The sequence below is a fragment of the Gymnodraco acuticeps genome, unplaced genomic scaffold, assembly GCF_902827175.1.
Source record: "Gymnodraco acuticeps unplaced genomic scaffold, fGymAcu1.1, whole genome shotgun sequence".
Lineage (NCBI taxonomy): Eukaryota > Metazoa > Chordata > Actinopteri > Perciformes > Bathydraconidae > Gymnodraco > Gymnodraco acuticeps.
Window position 1 is genome coordinate 2237813 of NW_022990238.1, and position 21353 is coordinate 2259165.

General features: G+C 43.5%; 1 protein-coding gene across 3 annotated transcripts in view; it reads right to left on the reverse strand.

Moving 5' to 3' along the window:
• Positions 1 to 304: 304 nt before the first annotated feature.
• Positions 305 to 21353, reverse strand: part of crebbpb (CREB binding protein b) — a 57541-nt gene continuing 36492 nt past the window's right edge. The window contains exons 5-32 of one of the 3 annotated variants that reach the window (XM_034219687.1): positions 21064 to 21177; positions 19749 to 19994; positions 19531 to 19630; positions 18888 to 19025; positions 18664 to 18781; positions 18345 to 18504; positions 18117 to 18179; positions 17796 to 17917; positions 17064 to 17252; positions 16402 to 16770; positions 15679 to 15852; positions 15306 to 15483; positions 15025 to 15143; positions 13571 to 13810; positions 11964 to 12052; positions 10927 to 11007; positions 10726 to 10782; positions 10531 to 10608; positions 10282 to 10349; positions 10005 to 10167; positions 9329 to 9475; positions 9115 to 9228; positions 8874 to 9039; positions 4810 to 4977; positions 4654 to 4740; positions 4410 to 4571; positions 3767 to 4048; positions 305 to 3660 (exon numbers count right to left, since the gene is read on the reverse strand). In XM_034219687.1, coding sequence (XP_034075578.1) covers positions 1288 to 3660; positions 3767 to 4048; positions 4410 to 4571; positions 4654 to 4740; positions 4810 to 4977; positions 8874 to 9039; positions 9115 to 9228; positions 9329 to 9475; positions 10005 to 10167; positions 10282 to 10349; positions 10531 to 10608; positions 10726 to 10782; positions 10927 to 11007; positions 11964 to 12052; positions 13571 to 13810; positions 15025 to 15143; positions 15306 to 15483; positions 15679 to 15852; positions 16402 to 16770; positions 17064 to 17252; positions 17796 to 17917; positions 18117 to 18179; positions 18345 to 18504; positions 18664 to 18781; positions 18888 to 19025; positions 19531 to 19630; positions 19749 to 19994; positions 21064 to 21177 — 6365 coding nt within the window. In that variant the 3' untranslated portion in view covers positions 305 to 1287. The remainder of the gene's footprint in view (positions 3661 to 3766; positions 4049 to 4409; positions 4572 to 4653; positions 4741 to 4809; positions 4978 to 8873; positions 9040 to 9114; positions 9229 to 9328; positions 9476 to 10004; positions 10168 to 10281; positions 10350 to 10530; positions 10609 to 10725; positions 10783 to 10926; positions 11008 to 11963; positions 12053 to 13570; positions 13811 to 15024; positions 15144 to 15305; positions 15484 to 15678; positions 15853 to 16401; positions 16771 to 17063; positions 17253 to 17795; positions 17918 to 18116; positions 18180 to 18344; positions 18505 to 18663; positions 18782 to 18887; positions 19026 to 19530; positions 19631 to 19748; positions 19995 to 21063; positions 21178 to 21353) is intronic. The other 2 variants (XM_034219688.1, XM_034219689.1) reach the window with 2 other exon arrangements.

Sequence of the window (21353 nt, forward strand, 5' to 3'; positions counted from 1 at the left end):
ACTCTGGCTTATTTTTCTGCCTTTTTTATATTTCGTTATTATTTGGGAATCGTTTTTTCAAAGCAGTCAATATTAAATGAGTTTTTCCTTGGCTTACATTAAAGCACATAGAGTTGCTTGGCGTTGTTAACTGTAAGGTGAAGCAAATCATCTTGGTGATTTGGGGTGTTCTACTTTTTTGAGTGTTTCACATACTAAATGATTGATCAATCATTTGGATGTATGTTAATAAAAATATGAAATAATTCCGATCCTAATGCTGAACACAACATCACTCTTTCCAAACAGAAATATTCAAAGCAGAGTCTGTGGCACACAGGTTTATTTAACAATATGGTATATAAGTACGAAATGAGCCATTTGAACCAGTTTGTACAGTGATTTCTTTCTTATTTTCTGCATATTTACAGTACTGTCTAGTCGCATGATTTACATTAGAGAACAGTTCATCATCAATTCAAGTTTAATGCAAGAGAGAAAATGATGCACAAAACCCTCTGAACACAAATCAGCAGTCAAACAAGTTAATTTCCCACCACAGGCAAAAGAGACTCGAATGAGAATTTCCTTTGACTCAGCGAGAGACAAAGCATTTTTTAAACATTTGCAAGACAGATACTGGGCCCAGGCCAGTAAAAAGAACATTCCGGCACCTGTGAACATTAACAAGCTTCATTGCAGATTTGTCTTACACTTGCTTTGTGTTTGGGTGTGTGCAATAGTTCTTAGATCTATACAATTACATTTATTTCATAGACTCTGCAAACCGGAAAGAAATTAAGGCTTTCCCAAAGGCAGTCCTTTTTGAAAAATGGCATTTTAGAATAAATTAGCCAGGAAGGAACAGAGGAACTGAGCAAGAAGTGAAACCTGGCAAAAAATTCCCAGACAAATAATTGTACAGTCTTCTCAACACAAATGCGATATTAATTTGCAAAGGTACAAAATAAAAAAAATTGAATAATAAAATGAAATATTTTTTGTTTTGAGAAGTTTTGTTAAAAAAAAGTCAATACCAGAGCATAAAAAATGAAAAACAAATGAAAACAACACAAAGACCATCGCAAATTATTGCATGGCTGGTCTGAACCAAAAATATATTCTTTGTCGTCTTCTTTTAAATCACTCTCTGGGTTGGAAGAAAAAGCAGTCCCTTGGTTTAAGGAAAGTTCACAGTCTGTAGGCCTCGTATGACTCATGTTTGTATTTCTTTTAGCTTTTTACATCAGCAAGTACAAAAATGTCTCCGCTGAAAACAGAACAAGGCCTTTCTTCTGTCCAAAAATGCTACAATCCTTCAACAAATTTTTCCAGCGTGTCGCCTGTCGGGTCACCAACCATACCCATGTCATTACTCAACCCTCCTCTGTTTGGCGTATTAAGTTGTGGGAGCATGGCACTCTGCTCCGGTGTACCCATGTGTCCCTGGTCCATGGACCCCGACATCGGGCCTCCAAGGCTGGGGTGGGGAGAGCTGGAGTGTAGGGCGCCGTGCTGAGGTGAGGGCTGGGGCTGTATCCGCGGGGAGGGACTGGAATGCGGGGGCTGCTGCGAAGGCGGACGGGGTGATTGCACTGGGGCTGGGGAACGAACTTGGTTCCCCAGGGTGTTTGCCATTGTCTGTCCAGGTAAGTGAGCTCCTCCCTGGGCCTGGCCTTGGAGCATGTGAGATTGTGGACTCATGGAGTTTGCCTGTGTTGGAGAGCCCATCTGCTGCTTTAGCATCTGCTGCTGCTGCTGCTGAAGCAGGCGCTGCTGGAGGATGTTCTGAGGAACCTCCATGCCCATGCCGGGCTGACCCATTTGAGACGTGGGGGGGAGCTGTCCCATGGGCCCCGCACCTCCTTGCATAGCCATTTGCTGCTGCATACGGAGTTGGGAGTAGGTTGCTGGCCCCGGCTGCTGCTGGGGGAACTGACTGTGGCCCTGAGGCATGCCTCCCTGCTGCGCCTGCTGCTGCTGCTGCTGCTGCATCTGCTGCAACCGGAGCAGCTGCTGTCTGCGGTACATTTGGGGATTGCCGTTTTGGGCAGCATTCATCATCTGGCCTTGGGGGCCCATGGTTGCCATACCCTGGGGCCCTGCCTGCGGAGGAGGCTGCTGCTGAGGTGCCATCACTGGCCTCTGCACCTGGTTTGCCATCGCTGCCATGGCCTGCATTCCTGCCTGGGACCCCAGCATGGCCTGATTCTGCTGCTGCTGCTGCGCCTGCTGCTGCGCCTGCTGCTGCGCCTGCTGCTGCGCCTGCTGCGGCTGCTGCTGCGGCTGCGTGGCCTGGTACTTTGCTGTCCTCTGTTTAATGAAGGCAGCCATGAGGTGGGGGTTGGACTTGAGGATGTTAAGGACCTGCTGTTGCTGCTGCGGGGAGCTGGGAGATTTAAGGGTGCGCAGTAATTCTTGCAGGGCACTCGGAGCAATGTTTCCAGGTATCCCACGTGGCACACCTAGCTGCTGTGGTGTCATGCCCTGCTGCTGTGAGGGCCCCTGGGGAGTCATGACCCCAGGCATTTGGAGACCCTGTTGTTGGGGCATCATGGGTCTCTGCATGAGCTGGGCCTGCTGGGGCATGGGGGCTCCCTGAGCCTGCTGAGGTGCCATGGTGACCTGTTGAGGAGGGACCTGCGGCTGATGCACCTGCTGATTCTGCATCCCCGGACCCCACTGGCCCTGCTGCATAGCCTGCATCACCTGGGGGCCCCGAGGCCCCTGCATCATCTGCATCTGGCCCTGCATGGGCCCCATCATTCGTGGGTGGTTCATGGGTATCCCATTCATGGCATAATTCTGCTGCTGCTCCTGCCTTGCTTTGGCTGCCATCTCAATCTGTCGGGCCACCTTCAGGGCTGCAAGGAGTGGCTGCTGTTGCTGCTGCTGCTGTTGCTGCTGCTGCTGCTGCTGTTGTTGTTGTTGTTGTTGTTGTGGTGGTGGCTGAGGCTGCTGTTGGTGGGGCATGTTAGGCAGAGGTGACTGCTGCTGATGAAGAGGGGAGGACTGAGGCCCTGGTTTCCCCTGTGGCCCCGGTGTTGGGGGCTGGCTGCTGCGGCCATTGTTGGGGAAGCCTTGGACGATGTTGGCAGGGTTTTGTGGCTGCTGTTGCTGGGGCTGTGTGGGCATGGGCTGGGGCGTCTGGGGCGTGTTAGGCTGCTGCTGCACAGAGTTGGGGGTGTCGGGGGCAGCTGAGGTAGGTGGAGATGGCATTGGCATACCCCTTCCAGCCATGGTGGCCATTCGACGGCGCATCATTTGAGCCTGCTGGAGCCGGTGCTGCAGCTGCTGCTGACGGAGTTTGTGCTTGATGTTAAGACAGAAGGGAACAGGACACTTGTTCTCCTGACAGTGCTTGGCGTGATAACAACATAAAGCAATGAGCTGTTTGCACACAGGGCAGCCACCGTTGGTCTTGCGCTTGCAGCCTTTGGTGTGTTGAACCACCCTCTTCATCTTCTGGCATGACGGGAGCGAGCAGTTGGCGTTGCGGCACTGGCAGGCGTGGACCAGGGACTGGATGCAGCGCTGGATGCTGAGGCGTCGGCTCTCCTGGGGGCTCTTGGAGGCCTCTCCACCCGGACCGTTGCTGTCATCGTCCAGACCAAGACCCCACTTCACCATCTGGTGCTCGTGGCCCTTAATGTTGTAGCAGTTGATGCATAGGTCGTAGTCCTGATGGAAGGTAAGGAGAACACATCAATGTTATGTTAAGATTTACATTTAATTCAAAACTGATATAGATGATCAAAACTATCCGTTTTTTGCTGTTGTTCCCTACCTCACAGACGGTGCAGTGCCAGCGAGTCTCTACATGGTGCTTGCACTCATTGCAGGTGTATACAAAGCGGTCCTGGCCCTGGTTGTGTAGTTCTACCAACATACACATGGTGCTCCATTTGCACCTCCTCAGTGAGCTGAACTCCCAGTGCTTGTCCCTGGCTAAAGTCAGAAAGGCATCGCGGCCGTCCATCAGGTCACAGGTCAACAGAGGATCGGGGTCCATGATGGGAGGCAGGGTGTTAACGACCGGGCCGGCATGGAGGTGGATAACAAAAAACACCTGGTAGTAGAAATGTAAAGGTAAGTTGTTCGGACGGTTAAAATGTACTGTTACAAATAAGAACTCAATAAGTCTGCAAGAGTTAAAATTGTGGGTGTGATACACAACACGCACCGTTTATAGAATTTAAAGAAAATCAGGAAACCTTTAAAAAGATGTTAATAGAAAGTATCTGCACTAGTCTCTAAAGCCAATGGGTCCTGTTGTATGTACATACGAGCAGTGTACCAATAAGATGTACAGTTAGGAAAAAATAACATATTCTTTGCAATTATTTGGTCAACTGCTTGGCTTAAAAGGTGTCAATTTTACTATAATGGTATTTACCTAAATATTTAAAAGTACTTTAGTTTTTTTTTACCTCCTTATGTTTCTCCATCGAGGCGTAGAGTTTCTGAGACAGGTCATTGGCTACATTCGGCATCCCAGGCTTTTTCTTATTGGCTCGGCTGACGCTGCTCTTGTTTTTGTTGGTTTTCTTACTGTTCTTCTTTTTGGCATTCTTGGTGTCAGCTGGGGCTCCCTTGAAATAGATAGACATGAACGTTAAGAGCGATTGCAAAAAAGACAAGATGAGGTTATGCAATTAAGATGAGTGGTTATACAATGCCCGAATGACTGCTGAAAGCTTTCATATAATGACGACTTGAGGATGATAACATCTGGGGTGAAAAAGAGTACGAAGCACGGGGCTGTTGATTTTGGCATAAGAGCGTTCTTTTTTTAAAAACCCATTCAATCGTGCTATCCGTCTAACTTACCTCTGTGGTCTCAGTGCAGACCGTGTTCTCCTCCTTCTTCCTCTCTTCCTCCTCCTGCTCCAGCTCCTTGATGCTCTCCTCCAGTACATTAGGCCAAAAGTCACCCTCAAAGTACGGCAGCTCGTTGGCAGTGGTGATTCGGTCTTCAGTTGCCTGTTTGAATATGTCCTGAACACAGAAACAAAATCCGTCCATCACAACACAGCTCTAAAAGACAAGTTACCTGCAAGTAACACCAGGTCAAATATAAAACTTTCAAAAGCTTCTTTATGACAAATTGTGAAAAAGACATCAGTCCCAAGTGCCACAGTGACGCGTCCTAAAACCCGGAAGTAAACTCCTTCCGGTTCCTTCGACAAAAACCAATGCAATTTCTCCATAGGATTTTGGAAAATAGCTGGAAATAAGGTCTGTGGTTGACACAAATTGAAGAGACAGATCACGTTTTGTTCAGCCGGATAATATCCACATGTCTACCCTACTTTTATAATTTTCTAATCATAAATCTATCGATTAGATTTATGATTTTTGTCGAAGGAACCGGAAGTGGTAAAATGCTAACTTACTTCTGGGTTTTAGGACACGTCACTGTGGCACTCTATGGAGCATACTGTACACAATTCCTTCAATTATTCATTTGTAAATAATCAATACCAACCACAAGGGGGAGCCCCTCTATACTGCACACTTCTGCACACAGTGACATGCTGATAACTACTATTGGTCTTGTCAGCAGGGACTTAACTACTTTAATTGACTAATTCATCCCATTATGCTTTTTTAGTATAAAGGGTTGTCTTCATTTAAACCGATAAAAATGCCAATAACTATAAATATGTTATTTTAAATGATCGATCACTCAAGTGGATGATGATAAACACACCACACCAATGACAGTGGCATACTTTCATAGAGCTGACGGCCAATCAAATCCATCTGCAGCACATGCTTAGCAGCACTGTTAACTAAACATTATGGTCCATCAGTGGGGATGCCAACATTGTATTATTAGTTAATTATTTACTAATAATAGTTAATAATTATATAGTTCTTGTTCTTGGTGTGCAATGCTGTTATCTGTAAAAAAAATACGATCAAGCGGATTATTAAATGAGATCATCTGGTTAAATCTAATCCATAAACGAGTAGCTGTGAACCACCATGTCTCCATAAAAGAAACTGGGTACAATATAATTTTTTTAACAGTAAACCAATATACTAAATTATCTTCTCGTACTTCAGCCTCCTTTAGAGTAGACTCTTTACTTCATACATTTTTATTTATTTTATTTTATTGATACCAGGGCTCGACATTAAATGGCCCGCTGGCCCGGAAGCACTATTTAGACACCCCGGGTCAGCATAACGTACTTTCCACTTGCCCGCTTGGGCCACTAAAAATATTGCTTTTTAAAAAATGGTCCTGTGGTATTGGTATTTTGACTAGCAATTTAGTTAAATTGTTTAGTTTATCAACGCTACAACATAGCATTTTGTGAGGCTGTTGTCGTTGTTGGGTGAAAAGCCAACAGCTGTTTGCTGCGGAGCGCAGCGTGAGCAGGCTCCCGTGAGCGCGCTCCTTCACTACAGACTATCGCGCCACCTAACCATTCGCCAAAATGTTTTTAATACCAGCGGTAGCCGGGCAAAAAACAATCTTCAAATAAAAGAAAGTCACCGGAGGAGTTAAAGAAGAGTGACAGGGAGCATGAGAAGAAGAGGGAGAGAAAGTTTCAGCCAGCTTGATCGATGGAGTTGACTTCTAGTGGTGCAGTGACGCATCCTAAAACCCTTTTATAATCTATCGATTAGATTTATGATTCGAAAATTATAAAAGTAGGGTAGACATGTGGGGATTATCCGGCTGAACAAAACGTGCATTTATCAAACAGGTTTGTTTTCCACAGACCTTATTTCCAGCTATTTTCCAAAACCCTGTGGAGAAATCCCATTGCTTTTTGTCGAGGGAACCAGCAGCTTACTTCCTGGTTTTAGGACGCGTCACTGGCTGCACCTCTCAATATGATGCCAATATAAACAAGGTCTTCTGTCGGCTCTGTACATCAATGCCGACCTATGCTGACCAGCAAGTGAAGAGTAGACAATATAAAAGGTATTGGCGAAATGTCCCAGCAGTTTAGGATAATGAAGGTTCTAATCAAATCAATTACATAGCCATTACATTTCTAACTCCTAATGACAGGAAGGCAGAAAGTGCATTATACAAATAATAATACTCATAATAGCAGACATTTTTTAACAATGACCACAATATCATTATTTTAATAAACCAAATATGAACAATTGAGGAAAATGAGGAAGAACTGATGATTCAAATGTTGTAGTACAAGTAGTAATGTAGTTAGTGTAAAAATTAGGCTACTATTGCAACAAATGTGTTAATATTCTTCATTATTAGTAGATTTTTTTTTGGTGGACGAATGCTCCGGGCCAGTGGTTACAATGGTGGGGCCAGTGATAATACAATTCCACCGGCCTGGAGGGCCAGTGGCATTTTACCCTTAATGTCTACCCCTGGATACGGTAATATGGTATTGTATGTGACTGACGGCTAATCACAACAGACACCCAGACTTACTCCCTGTACAGTTGAAAATGGTGGCAACATTTTAAAGAGCCTGTGACAGCCCCCCAACAACTGTTGTGCAATGAAATATTGGGCTACTAGTAATCTCGAACCGTCAGTTTAAAAAAGAAGGTGCGATACCGTTCCGATAAATATCAATAATTTCGAACATCGCGGGGGAATTCCTTCGACTCATTTTGAAGTTTTGGGGGAAGCCGGAAGTGACGTCAATACGGGAACGCTTCACTGTGCGGCGAGAGAGCCAAACACGGACAAAGTGTGTTGTCATGCGTAGAAATGGTGAATTACTGAGTTTAGGCACATTAATAACGTTTTAATGAAGTTGACTACAGTATATTCATATTTGTCAGTGCTTTCATGTCAATTCGGCGAACATAAACATAAATGATCGTGGTGAAGATGATGATTACATTAGGATTAAAAATCGGTAGTGAGAGCTGCTGAATTTCCTCCCGTCGGATGTGATATAAAAACAAATTGATTATTTTGTAGTTGTAAACTCAAGTGGATGAAACTACATTTATTAGTGCTTTCATGTGAACATATGATACATTAAATGATTGTGAGGATGATGATTAAAAATCGTTTGAGCCGGTCTGCATTTCCTGATGAAAAAACAAACCGATGCTTTTTGTAGTTGTAGTACACCAACATGGATTAAACGTGTGTTTTTTTTACCACAATGTTGGGGAAATTAATGGATAAAATGCACGGATTATTATTATTATGATTATTATTCCCACTCCGATCGGGACACTAGGTCCACCGTTTCCCCGCAGCGAGGCTCCCCCCGTTGACAGTTTACGTGGGCTGGGCTGGGTGCAGTGGCGGACTGGCCATCGGGACAAATCCCAATGGGCCGGTACCGAAGTGGGCCGGTCGGATAAGTCACTAGCACATCCCCCACTCCCCCCGTTGACAATTTACTAGCGGTACCGAAGTGGGCCGGTCGAGAGTCCCGGGATGATTTTTAGTCCCAGTCCACCACTGGCTACATGACCGTATTATCGCCCATATTGACGCACCTAATTCCTAAACTTCTAACAGATACAACATAAACCGATCCTTCAGCCTCATATGAGCTCTCAGACACGTTCAACATTAAACTGTCTGAGCTGTCTGAGCTTGCTGCTGTGTGCGCCATCGTGCGTTTACATGCAGATGCTGGGATCCGGAACGGTGCAGCTGGAGCTTTTGGCCCGCAATGACGTCACACATAATTTGGCGGGATTTGAAGAATCTCCAAGAAGATCCAGAATATGGTCAACATTGAAGGGCAGATGAATGGTTATCAAAGTACAAATATCCCAAATCAGTTCAGTAACGGTTTTCAAGGGGACAATATTTACTAAAATTGATGGGTTTGGATGATGGATGAAACCCGTGTCACAGGCTCTTTAAACTATAATTATGAGAATCTTGAGACTGAATATTGCACTTTTGATCATTTTCTGACCTTGTAGTCGTGCAGGATCCTCTCAGCGAAAGCCTTGTCTAGCATCTTCCTGTACCACTCTTGGAGCCTCTTGGGTTTGGGGATCTTCTGGTCGAAGGGGTGGCAGTGAAAGATGTAGTCATCTCCTTCACTGGGGGGGCAGGCCCAGATGTGACCCATCACATACCTGAGGGCAACAAGAGTTGTTTAGCCAATTGCAGGAATGATACCTGAGATTTTGTGAAAACTATGTTCAACGCACCCCAGTTTCTTCACATACTCCAGGTAGCCTATTAATATCTCATGGTACACTGCAGTCCTTAGTGCACGTGGTCTGAAGAAGTGAATACTGTCGAGGTATGATATGTAAACTCGTCTGAAAATCAAATAGAGGATTAATCAAAGAGGAAATACACACAAAATGCCCCAAACAACTGAGAAAAACTGCATAAATCCACTTGTTTCTGTAGTTATACCTGGTATTTGGAAAGGGGCACTCCGAGCCGTACTCCTGGACGTGCATGCCGAAGAAACAAACGTCCACGCCGTCTATTTCCTCGAATGCAAAAAGTGCTTTGGTTCTGTAAGGGAAGGTCTCCACCATCTCGCCCGAGTCCACAAACCTGGGGAAATAGAGACGGCAAGTAAGTTACAGTTTTTAGAACTTAACTTGAACATTTTGTACGTTTTAAAGAAGACAGGAGAAAAGATAATCTCCATGGTCCGGTCTGTCATGTTTGTTTGTTTTATTGGATATAAATATGTATAATATAAGAGCGATAGACATGTGGTTTGTATTTGAAATTCATTAAAAGAACAAATGCTAGGCAACTGTCTCTCTCGAAGAAACATTCCCCAAATCAATGCTTTAAGGAAGATGGCTTTAACAGAAGGTGTGATGTGGCAAGCTCTACTCATTACTGATATATTTTACATGTATTTGTTTGTCACTAGGTGAGTTTAATCATCTTTATTCACTTTACGGGATTTGGAAGACTTTACATTTATCAATGAGCAATGTTTCTTAAAAAGGTTTTAAAAAACCCTCCACTTCTATCCTGGTTTGTTTCTCAAACACTAAAATAAAAACGACCATGTTTTCTACATTGAACCAATAGAGAGTCAGACTTTATCAGTAGTTGAGTAACTTACCTAGACTTCATGCCAGGCTTGATCTCCACATTTTTGTCAGAGCTGGCCACGACTCGCACAAACACCTCACCAGCCTCTGGGTGGTTCTGCCTTTTCAAGTACTTATTCACTCTGTCCTCAATGTACGTCCCCAACCGGGTCGTCTGCAATCCTTTACAGAGACCCGCGCAACGACAACAACAAAACGCCATTAATATCATGACAACTTGAAACAAAGAAGAACTATATGAATTTAATGTTACTGCTGTTTAACTGGACAATGTACAATGAAACTCACTTCTGGCAGAAAATTTGTTCTCCTTCCTTGTTTTGCCCGACTTCTTCAGACAGTTGTCACAGATAAAGCTAGAAGACGAAACATCAAACTGGAGTTTAGAGTCAACTTAAGGTAACGCAGGCAATTACACAATTCTAGTAAGAAGAAGTAAGGGTTTGGTACTCTGCAAGTTAAGAATTCTATTAAAGTTAAACGTAGGCTTTATATGCTTAAATGGTTGGATAGTCATACAGCCGTAGCGAGACTTACCCTGATGGCCAAATGACATCGTAGTGCAGCACACAGATCTGATGCATCTTTCGCCCACAGTCTTTACATTCAACAAACCTGATGAGGACAAAAATGTGATGTTTCTGTGCTTTCCTTGCGTAACGTAATAAAGAAATATCACTGCCATAACATTAATGAGAGTCAAACTGTAGTAACTGTGCAGACAGTACTCACGGTTCAGGGTCCAACATGTCATTTTTCTTCTTTTCAAACTGCTCTTTTGATATCATGCTGCACAAGAGATACAAAAAAAAAAAAACGTGTTAATTTTGCCCTTGTGATTAAAACCCCTCTTTAAAAGTAGAGAGAAACCAGCCGGATAATCTCGGCAGAGGATCATCGGGTGGAGTCTGGCCACCCGGCCTGGTAACTTACGTCTGTTGCTGTGAGGGGTCGTCCCCCAGGGTCACGCTGTTTCCCTGGATCTCGTTGAAGCACTTCTCGCAGAAGTGATACCTGTCGGAAATAAGGCCATATTTGGGTGAACTGCACCCAGCACACACAGTAACAGGCAAACCGGTACAGGCGTTACAGTTAACGGAGAACACGGAAACAACCGAGGACAGAGCATGGGCAGCGGGGACACACGGGGAGACACACACACACACACGCGCTAGTGACATGTGAAATGGTCATGAGCCAGCCACTTTCATTCAAACTGGAACAGAAACGCCAGAAACATTTAATGTCAAAAACAAATGAATTGAAACAGAGAGTGCTATACCATCTAAATGCATGCTGAAATATACATTTAAAGAAACTGTCCACTACATTCATGTATAACTAAAGCAACATGCATTATTAGCGGATAAAGGAAAGATATGGTCATGCTGTGGGAAACCGTGTGAGTGATACTCAAAAACAAATAAGCTAGATAACTTTTGTAGGGACGGTTTATATTATCACAGGTATTTCTTTCTTAAGAATTTAGATCAAAATGTGGTCAAATTATAAAACCTTGCCAAGTACACTTCTTTGAAAATATAAACATTAACAATAAACATATTTTTAAATGTTTTTAATCTTAAGTTGTTCAAAGTAACACCATTTGGTAGCGAGTACTTGCAACAACCGAATGGTGTTGCATTGGAGTGATGGAGGTGCAGCTGCAGTTTCTGCCCAGCAGGGGGAGCTTTGGTGCTGGTTCGTTGGCAAAACAGACATACGGACAATGTGGGGCCAGATAATGCCCATTCTGCTCGGCCACATGAATATACAACTCTAAGTGAGGTTTACGACACCCCTATAAAGGAAAGGTCATGTGAATAACATCATAAAAACGTTGTTGACTTGTACGGCTGTTTGTGTTGTCTTGGGCCATATTTAGTCTTTAAAGGATATAGCCGCCCTTTTTCTCTTTATAAACCACCCTTCACCTCTCTACCTCTCAGCAAAGTCGCTATGTCATTTACCTGTTCTGGTAGCTGTAGTAGGTGCCGTCCCTGGAAATGGTACACAACTGTTTGCCATAGCAACACAACGTCTGGGGTGAGAACTCATACTGTGGAAAAGTGAAGAGAGTTACATTAGCATCCATGGCATTCGCAAGTCAACATCCACATACAGGTGAAGACAACTGAGAAGTGAAATGGTGATCCAGGTGTGTCCTGAAACATTCAGGAACAAATGCCCAAAAATCTGGTCAAATATTAACTTTTGCAATTGATTGAAATAAGAAATAGAAAGGCTACATGAAGAATGACATCATTAAGGTATTCAGATTTATAATGTTTTCATTTGGAACAGATTCTGCAACACAGGGCTTTCACTATAATCAATGAAAGGTGTGAGAACAGTGTGTGGGTAGCGTGTGTACACCACAGAGATCCGCTCTACAATCAGGCCAGGCTTCTATTTTTATTTTTATTCAGTGTGTTTACACAGAAATGGGTCATTAAATGTAATTTTTTTAATTATTGTTATTTACTACCCAGTGTTTCCCCTAGGTTTACTGCTTTGGGGGGGTGCTGCTCTTTTTTTAAATCCTCTGGAGCAGAGAGAGGAGCTGTGGACTATTGTTATTGATTAATGCATCAGTGTTTCTTAGGGTCAAAAACACTAAACTCCCAACTTAAAATGAAAGCGTTTATTTAATAAAAGAGCACATGTTCAATGTGAAAAGTGACAGTAGATTATTTGCAATTTGGCTCCAAAAAAACAAAACAATTATAATTTTTTTTAAACACCTTGGATTTGAGGGGGGGCGCGGGGCTCCGTTGGCGGGGTGCAGCGCCCCTCCAAGACAATGGTAGGGGAAACATTGCTACCAATCTACAGATTATTACTTATTGGCAGTACGAGCTGGCAGTTTCTTTGTATCTGCATCCCTTAAATTGCTGTAGACTGTAATTAAATCATATTACACAAAAGGCTTAATTGCATTTCGGAGAAAACGTGGGAGTCACAAATGCCCTATACGCGAAGCAGGTGTAGCCAGTACAAATGTCAAACTTAAAGGTCCCCTATTATACAGTTTATAATCAATATATTATAGTTCTCAGATATATACAAACATGTCTCTGAAGTGTTTGGCTCCAAATACAAAACCGATCACCCCTGTTTCTAAAGTGCTGATTCTGTGTCTGTTACTTTAAATGAAAACAAGGAGCCCCTCCCCACGCCCCTCTGAGAGATATTTCGTTAAAAAGAACACAATGGTGCTCTAGGAGATTCAGGTGATAAGGTGGGGTGGGTGTTACCTTGGTTGGTTATTGGCTAATGGTTACACAAGCCAAAAAATCGTTATGACATCATAAAGTGGCCAAAATCTGATCAGTTCATTTTCAGACAGGTTTTTATATAAATGGATCAGGACAAAAAGAGAGAGAATCTTTTTTCCTGAAACTTTCAGAATCTCTTTACACAGATAAACATAAACACATGTCTATGTATACAAGACATGAAAAAGTGGATTTTGCATAATAGGTGACCTTCAAGTCGATTTCCCGTTTAAAAATATGGATTTTTACCATATAACCCTGTAGTACAGTATAAGTATATAATAATTGTTGTGTCTTACCTTCCTGCCGCAGCAGTAACCCAGGCCCTGCATGACGGGATCAATCTCTGCTTCAAACACCTCTGACAGTTTAGAGCAGTATTTGTAGACACGGGATGTTTTGCGGTTGTACAGCCAGGCATTGTTGAACATGAGCCACACATCGTCCACATACTGCCACGGCTCCTGGTACTGACCCGTGTCCAACTTGCGCTTGATGGTGGATAAGTCAATGGGAGTCTTCACAATGTCAAAGTAGTCCTGTGCAGCGGGGGAGACATATTTGCAGCAATGAACGGACCATGCTTAACATTGTTTTCTGCAGGTCTTTTATTATATTTGTTGTGTGTGTGTGAGTGAGTGAGTGAGTGAGTGAGTGAGTGAGTGAGTGAGTGAGTGAGTGTGTGTGTGAGTGAGTGAGTGAGTGTGTGAGTGAGTGAGTGAGTGAGTGAGTGAGTGAGTGAGTGAGTGAGTGAGTGAGTGAGTGTGTGTGTGTGTCAGAGTTCCCGTTAGCCGGTAATTACCGGACTATGACCGGTAAAATATGCTGAAGACCGGCAAATCTAAATCTCTCCGGTCAAAGTGTCCGGTCAAAATAATGTCCCCTTAGCGCAATACCGCATCAGTTGCGCAACTTATGTGACAGACAATAGTCAATTCTAATGTCTAACACTTAATGTGGAGAAAGAGATGTCCTGGATGGGTTGATTGTGCGTTGATCTGTTGGTAATGCCTCGGGGTTCCGGTGGGCATGTAAACAAATGCATAATGCTGCGCTATACTTTGTGGCCTCACCCGGTTGCATAGCGACACTTATTGTTTAGGTGTCTTTTTAATAAGCAGGTAGTCATATCATTAGCTAGAACTAGCTGGATCTGATCGATATGGAGATAAACGCGAGTAAAGTCTAATCTGACGGGAGAGAGAGATCAGCTGCTGCTGACGAGTCGACACGCAGCTCTGCATAATCACATGCAGCGGTGAGCGGACAAAACACACACTTCAGGTTAGAATATCACACGTAGCTATTTTAATGACCTCTCAAACTACCTAGTTATAAGTTTAGTTTCACTGTCGGGTCACTCTGGATCCGCGAGCTGCATGATACTGACGGGCTGTCAGGAGCGGGAGAGAGCGCTCCGTTTATTATTCCCGTGTTATTGTAAGTTACTGTTCACTTTTGAATAGTTAATCTACTATAATTAGTTTGTTTAATATCGAATCATATCAATTTGTTTTAAAGCTCAATAAATAACAAAGAAGACCTTTGACCGGCACTTTTCAAATTTTGTCCGGAAGATTTCAACTTTAACGGACATGTTGACCGGTGAAAAAATATTCTAACGGGAACTCTGGTGTGTGTGTGTGTGTGTGTGTGTGTGTGTGTGTGTGTGTGTGTGTGTGTGTGTGTGTGTGTGTGTGTGTGTGTGTGTGTGTGTGTGTGTGTGTGTGTGTGTATAGTTGTGACCACTCACAGGGATGCCTAGCTGCATGGGGTCTACAGGCTGTCTGAAGGGCAGTGACTCTGGGTCTTGCCTGTAGAGGGCCTCAAGTGTTGGCATCAGGGCTTGCCTCAGCTCCTCTGGCTTGAAAACTGCGCAGACAATAATAATGTTACACAAACAAGATATTTGAGTGTGCAAACTAAGACAAGATTCTACCTTAGTGGGATATACAAACCAACTGTGCCTTAATGCACAAAATATCAAAACACAATATATTGTTGCAACTAAATATATGAGATCTGGGTTCTTACTTTTCTTTCGGCTCTGAGGGCTGGAGGAGGCTGATGTGCTGTTGGCCCCGCCCTCCTCCTCTTCTTTGGGTTCTGTCTTTATCTCGGGCTTCTTGTCCTCAGTTTCCATCGGTTCCTGCTTTGGCTCTGTTGCATCGGGCTCTTCCTTCTTCACTAAGGGTTTGGTTTCATCATCCGGCTTTATGAACAAAAACATGGTTAACCTCCTTATACTAGCATACAGAGCCAGGAAGAAATCCTTTAATGCACAAGATTGACTTATTTGGACTTAGTCTGTAACAACAGGGGTCAACAGGAAAGTGCTTCGAGATCTAGAGCAGACATATGTGGGATTTTATTTCTTTGAGGTACTAAATTGTCCCCGATATCATACCTCCATTTTTATATCTTGCTGCTTCTTTCCAGACCCGCTGTCCTCTTCTTCGTCTTTGACTTCAGGTTTGGCTTCAGTGCTGTTCATGTCTGGCAGGGCCTGCTGGGAGCTCAGCTCCGCCACAGAGGCTGGGGTGGGCACCCTGTTATCTATACTCGCTGCTGCCTGGGACAACTGGGAGAAGAGGAGGAAGAGAGATTATGATCACACAGCTGATAACTCACATATCAAGTCAAGCTGATCCTCTCTCACACAATTTCTCTATTATATATTATTAAATAATTAGTCAAAAGACCTGCCAGCTCGGAAAGAAACTGGCAAAAACTTAAACGATACTAGTTCATTTGATGTATGGACGATATTGTTTTTTTGTTTTTTTTTACAAGAAACCGAAAATTGTCTGCTTCTTAAAGCAAATACCAAAATGATAATCAATCATTTTTGTTATATAATAATTATGCAAACCTGATGGTAAGAAAGGCTAAAATGCAGTGAGGAGGGACGGATTATTAATATGTTATAGCAGTGCTGACTCTTCAAATATTTATTTTGAGTGAAGTTTATCTGAAGAGTTGTCCTCGTCTGAAAAGCTCCTACACCGGAGACAACATGGTCTGCACTCTAGTAAGCATGCTCTGTCTTTAAGCAATTTGTTTATGTAATATTAGCCCATAAAATATCAGGTATAATTTAAGAGTAAAACAGTAAGAGCCAGTATCTCACCGGTGTGCTGGGGTGCTGGGCCTGCACTGAAGTGGGCTGCTGCATCTGACTGGGGGGATCTGTCTGTGGTTGCAGGGGCGTGAGTGGCTGGGAGGGGTCCGGTGTGCCCATGGCTGAGGGGGGGCCAGGGAGGCTACTGGGCATGTGTGTTGGGGTGGAGGAGGGTCCTCCGGTGGAGGTAGGGGTAGTGGGCTGCTGTGGGGCCTGTGCCTGTGATGAAGCATGGTGCTGCTGCAGCTGATGGGGCTGCAGGCCACCAGAGGCATTGGGTGGGGGGGTGGGTCCCAGCGAGGGCGGGGCTGCGGGGCCACAGGGCAGCTTGGAGCCGAGGGGTCCCAGCACGTTCAGGGGGAGGTTAGAGTTCTGTGGCTGCCGGATCAAAGAGGTTCAACGTTAGAATACCAATTAACAAATATTTTTAATCCATTTTATTAATCGTTTCATCAGTAAAATGTAAAACAAGTGTAAAAGAAATGTCCAAAAGGATGGCTTGAATGTCCTGTTTTATATTTGACAGGCTGAACAATTTTTGTTCTCATCCAACGAATTGTTAAGTGGAATATAATGGCAGCTCTAACTCATTCAGCAGCCAACATGGCGTTTCTCATGAGGCCCGCTTAGAAGAATGCAATGAGAATATAGCACAGCTCTGGTCTCCTCACCTGTTTGACAGCGGACTGTGTTATGGGCTGGCCGAGGTTTACATTCACATTCATTGCTCCTCCTGTAGCAGCAGTGAACTGGCCCTGCGGCAGGAACTGGCCCTGATTGGCCGGCTGAGCAACCATGTTATTAGCATGACTACCCATCATTCCTTGAGTCTGAGGGATTCTTGAGGGGGACATACCCATCTGTAAAAGAGAAGGGGAGATGAAACAGATAAAATCATTATGGCAGCTAGTATTCACTGCCTGCCAAGTAAAATAAAGTGAATGGAATGCAGCATGCATGCTACGGCTACGACAGTCTTATAAATGACATGTGGTGTGACTTGCAAGTAAACAATGTGCTGAATCAAAACACAGCATGGCAATACAAAACCTGGGAGGAACATTAAATAGTTGTAAGCCTGACCTCAGGCACTGCCTTGGTTTCATTACAAATCATTAATTAAAAGCCAGGCAGCTGGTTAATAATTGGATTAGGCAAAATTCCATACTGATGCTTTAGTGGCAACAGACTAAGAAATGAACAATCAGTCAAACAGTTTGAAGCTAAGAGGAACAAGGAACAGCAGAGAGAGCCAAAGAATCATTTAGAAAAATGGACTGGGAACAAAACTTGAAAATGGTTCCAAAACAAGCAAGTTAAAGATAGGAAGTGACAGAGTAACAAATGAATAAAAGAAAACGGGAGGGGGAATAAAAATCAGAGAGACGTAATAAAGATCTAACCGTTGGGACGGAGCTCATGTTCATCTGCTGTGGATGGTTCATGGGGGAGGGGGCTCGTGCTCCCATGGTTGCCTGAGACATCTGCGCATTCTGCATTGCCATTGGGTTAAACTGATTGATTCCTGTGGGAACAGATACATAAATATATTCAGAATTGTTCGTCATACTTGGGAGTATGTCATTTCATATCGTACTGGGCTGGCAGAGACACTGAACAAATCGTGTGCACAGGAAACAAAAACGCACTCTACTGTTGAAAGCTCACCAACTTTCTAGATTACATTTAAACATCAATATATTATCCAAAAAGAAAGAGCATACCTTGGGGCACCTGCATACGGTTCATTAACTGATTTGGCATGTTGGGCATAGGCACAGGTCCATCTAAAAAAAAAAGGCAGGATAAAGAAGGGTTCCATTACAGAAATGCTTGGTACATGTATCAACTGAGAACTGCAGAATAGTTAGACGAGGCCAATTCTGAACCCTTAAGTGTCTTTCCCTAATAATATTTGTATAACAAAGAGTGTAGAGAGTTTGGCTACTGACTAGGAGATCGGACGGCCTGTCCTGGGACCATGGAGTTGGGCTGCTGAGGCCCGGCTGAGCCCACCATGCCAGGCTGTTTCTGCAGCCGCGAGCGCCTCTTCTCCTCCAATTCTTTCTGTATTTTGTAGATTTTCTCCGCCAGGAAGTGGTAATACTCATCCTAGTGAGGGAGAAACAAAAAAACAGACAGAAATTTAAAAAACGATAACAAATGTGTTTCATGACAGAGGATAAGCCATGTGATTAAAAAACATTAACGTAAAATCCATCAGGTTGTAGCAGTGTGATATTAAAAACAAGTGTGTGTTATAGTAGTTACCCTGCTGTTAGCTGACTCGTACATGTCACCCTCAACCTTGCGTGCGTACGCCACCAGGTTCTCCATCCGCCGGTCCTTCAGTGCTGCGGGGTCTGGGGTGGGGAATATGGCTTGTACACTGGAGAGAGAGAAAAAACAGAAATACAACAACAACAAAAATCAGCAAAAGCCCAAAGCATATGACAGAAAGAGTTTTTTAATCTATTTATAATTTCTGTACTTACAGTTTGTGCACCAGGTGGGTGCGCAGGTCCTGAGTGACGTGTTCATGCCAGGACTTCCTTACCCCCGAAGAAGAGAGAGGGGTGGCAGTGGGCAGGTTTCCCATGCCTCCCGCTACTGACCCATCTGGCATCAGCTGACTATAAAACAGAGACAGAGAAAAAATGACTTAGAGAATTGAAATTATTGATAATTCCACACATGGATTATGGATTACTAAATAGTCAAATACTTTTATCCTACCGTGTATATCAAGTTATATTTAAAAAGAACCTAAAGGCCGTAATACAGATGAAATCATGGATGATTAAACCAAAAGAGAAGCCAAAGAATCAGAAATAGTCGATCAACAGAAAAATAATCAGCATCTATTTCAATGATAGATTGTTTATTTCTTTTTCTGTCATCACTGATCAAATGAAGAACTTTTCGGCTTTTTTGTTTGCCACACATTATTGTAAACTAAATATTTTAAGCTATTTAGATTTTTTTATTCCAACTAAACATGACATTTAAAGATGGCGCTTGGTTATTTAAAGTTGTGATGGCCTTTTGGTAGTTGAAGCCCTACTGCGTATATATAATGAAAATGGTAGCTACATCAAATAAGATTTGTTGTCTTATATTAAGGAGGAGAATGCTCACTTGTTGAGTGATGATGATAGAGAGGAGTCGGAGTGCATGCCAGCCTGGTCTGAAGAGGGGACCCCCATGCCTCCTGCCATCTGGTTCATCTGATTAGTGCCTGATAAACACATTGCATTTAGTGTTAGCAAGAAAATGGCTTAGCAACAGATTGTGAGTATTGTTCACATGTGCACGTCATCCTCTAAGATGGCACTGATGTCCTATCCATCACATACCTAGTGCGTTAAGACTTCGCAGCTGCTGGTGCTGGGGGCCCTGGGCGTTCTGCTGAGCGGGCCCCTGCCCCGGGACCTGGGCCGGGGACTGGTTCCCGTACGGCAGGCCGAGTGCAGCGTAGGCCCTCTGCATGGAGCTGGGGTCGATGTGTGTGGCAGCGCTGTTGATGGCGGTGGCGCTGGGCTGGCCCGAGCCCACGGAGCTGATGGCGCTCTGCAGGCTGGCCCCCGGAGAACTGAGCATGGCTGGAGGGAGGAGACGAGGAAATATATATGTGGTTTGTCAATAATGAGCTAATAATAAAAGAGGAATTAAATATAAAGCCGGATATAAGATATATAATTAACGAAAGTCTAAATAATCAAATGTATTCAACGAGGAAATAAATGTGATTTGTCAAAAATGAAACTATTAAATAAATATAAAGCCGGACATTGCCGTTAATAACTGTGCATATACCTGGTTGCTACATCTTCAAAACTGTTACAGGATGTGTATTTTGTAATTATTTAGATTTTTTTGTATGCATGCTTGTTAATTAACATTAAGCTGTCTCTTTTCTGCTGTAACAAATGGAAATGTCCCCGCTGTGGGACGAATAAAGGTATTCTGATTCTGACATACTGTATAACACAATTTGACTAATTGTTTTTAGTTTTTCTAAATGTAAATACACAAAAAATAGGCATAATAAAACTAAATAAAATGGAAATAAGACACATTTGAGTATATATTTACTCAAATGTCAAAGTAAATAACATTACATATTTAAAAAAAGTTTATTTTCTGTGTAAAGGAACAAAATCTCTCAGAAAAGATTATCTTTCTGAGCGGACCTCCATCTAAAATCCCTGCTCCGCTCCCTGCTGTGTTGATTGCTGACAGGGAGCACGCTGCCTCTGTGGGGGATTTAAATCTGTCATAGGGCCTTTCAGCCAATCAGAGAGCCTGCTGTCCCAAGACCCTGCCCCCACAGTTAGCAGAGCCACGGAGCCCCTCCCCCGGGTGTCAGATTACAGGTCCAGCCTTTCTAGAGGAATCCTCGCAATGTTTGAGCGAGCCTGTACAGAGCTTTGTCATAAAAACTCAACCTGCAGGGGGCAGCACTTCATACAGCACTCTGACTGGAGCCTCGCTGAGAGGAGACTGACTGGTAGAGCAGTGTTCAAGGTATCAAAGATGTATTTCTATTTTTTTACAAGGTGCTATTCAAGCATGCCATTTGTTCTCCATTGTCTTTTAACTTACCTACATGCATTTGTATATGGATTTGTAAATGAATAATAACAAATTGAAGTTGGTTGAGATACTCACGTTGCTGGTTCCTCTTGTCACTGGCGTTCTTTAGAGGCAGGCAGACCGGACAGTCGTGCCGCGTGCAGTTCTTCCAGTGGGAGATGATCTGTCTGGATGATGCACAGTGAGCCACTGCGGAGAATAGAAACAGAAACAGACACATTAAGTGAGGTTTGCATATTCAGTAATTCAGCAGTATCGGACATTTAAAAGTCAAAGATTTAAAAACAGACGTTTGATAAAGGAAACACACGTAAAGCATACAACGAGTAAAATAAGTGTAGGCACTTTTAAAATGGCTGGATAAA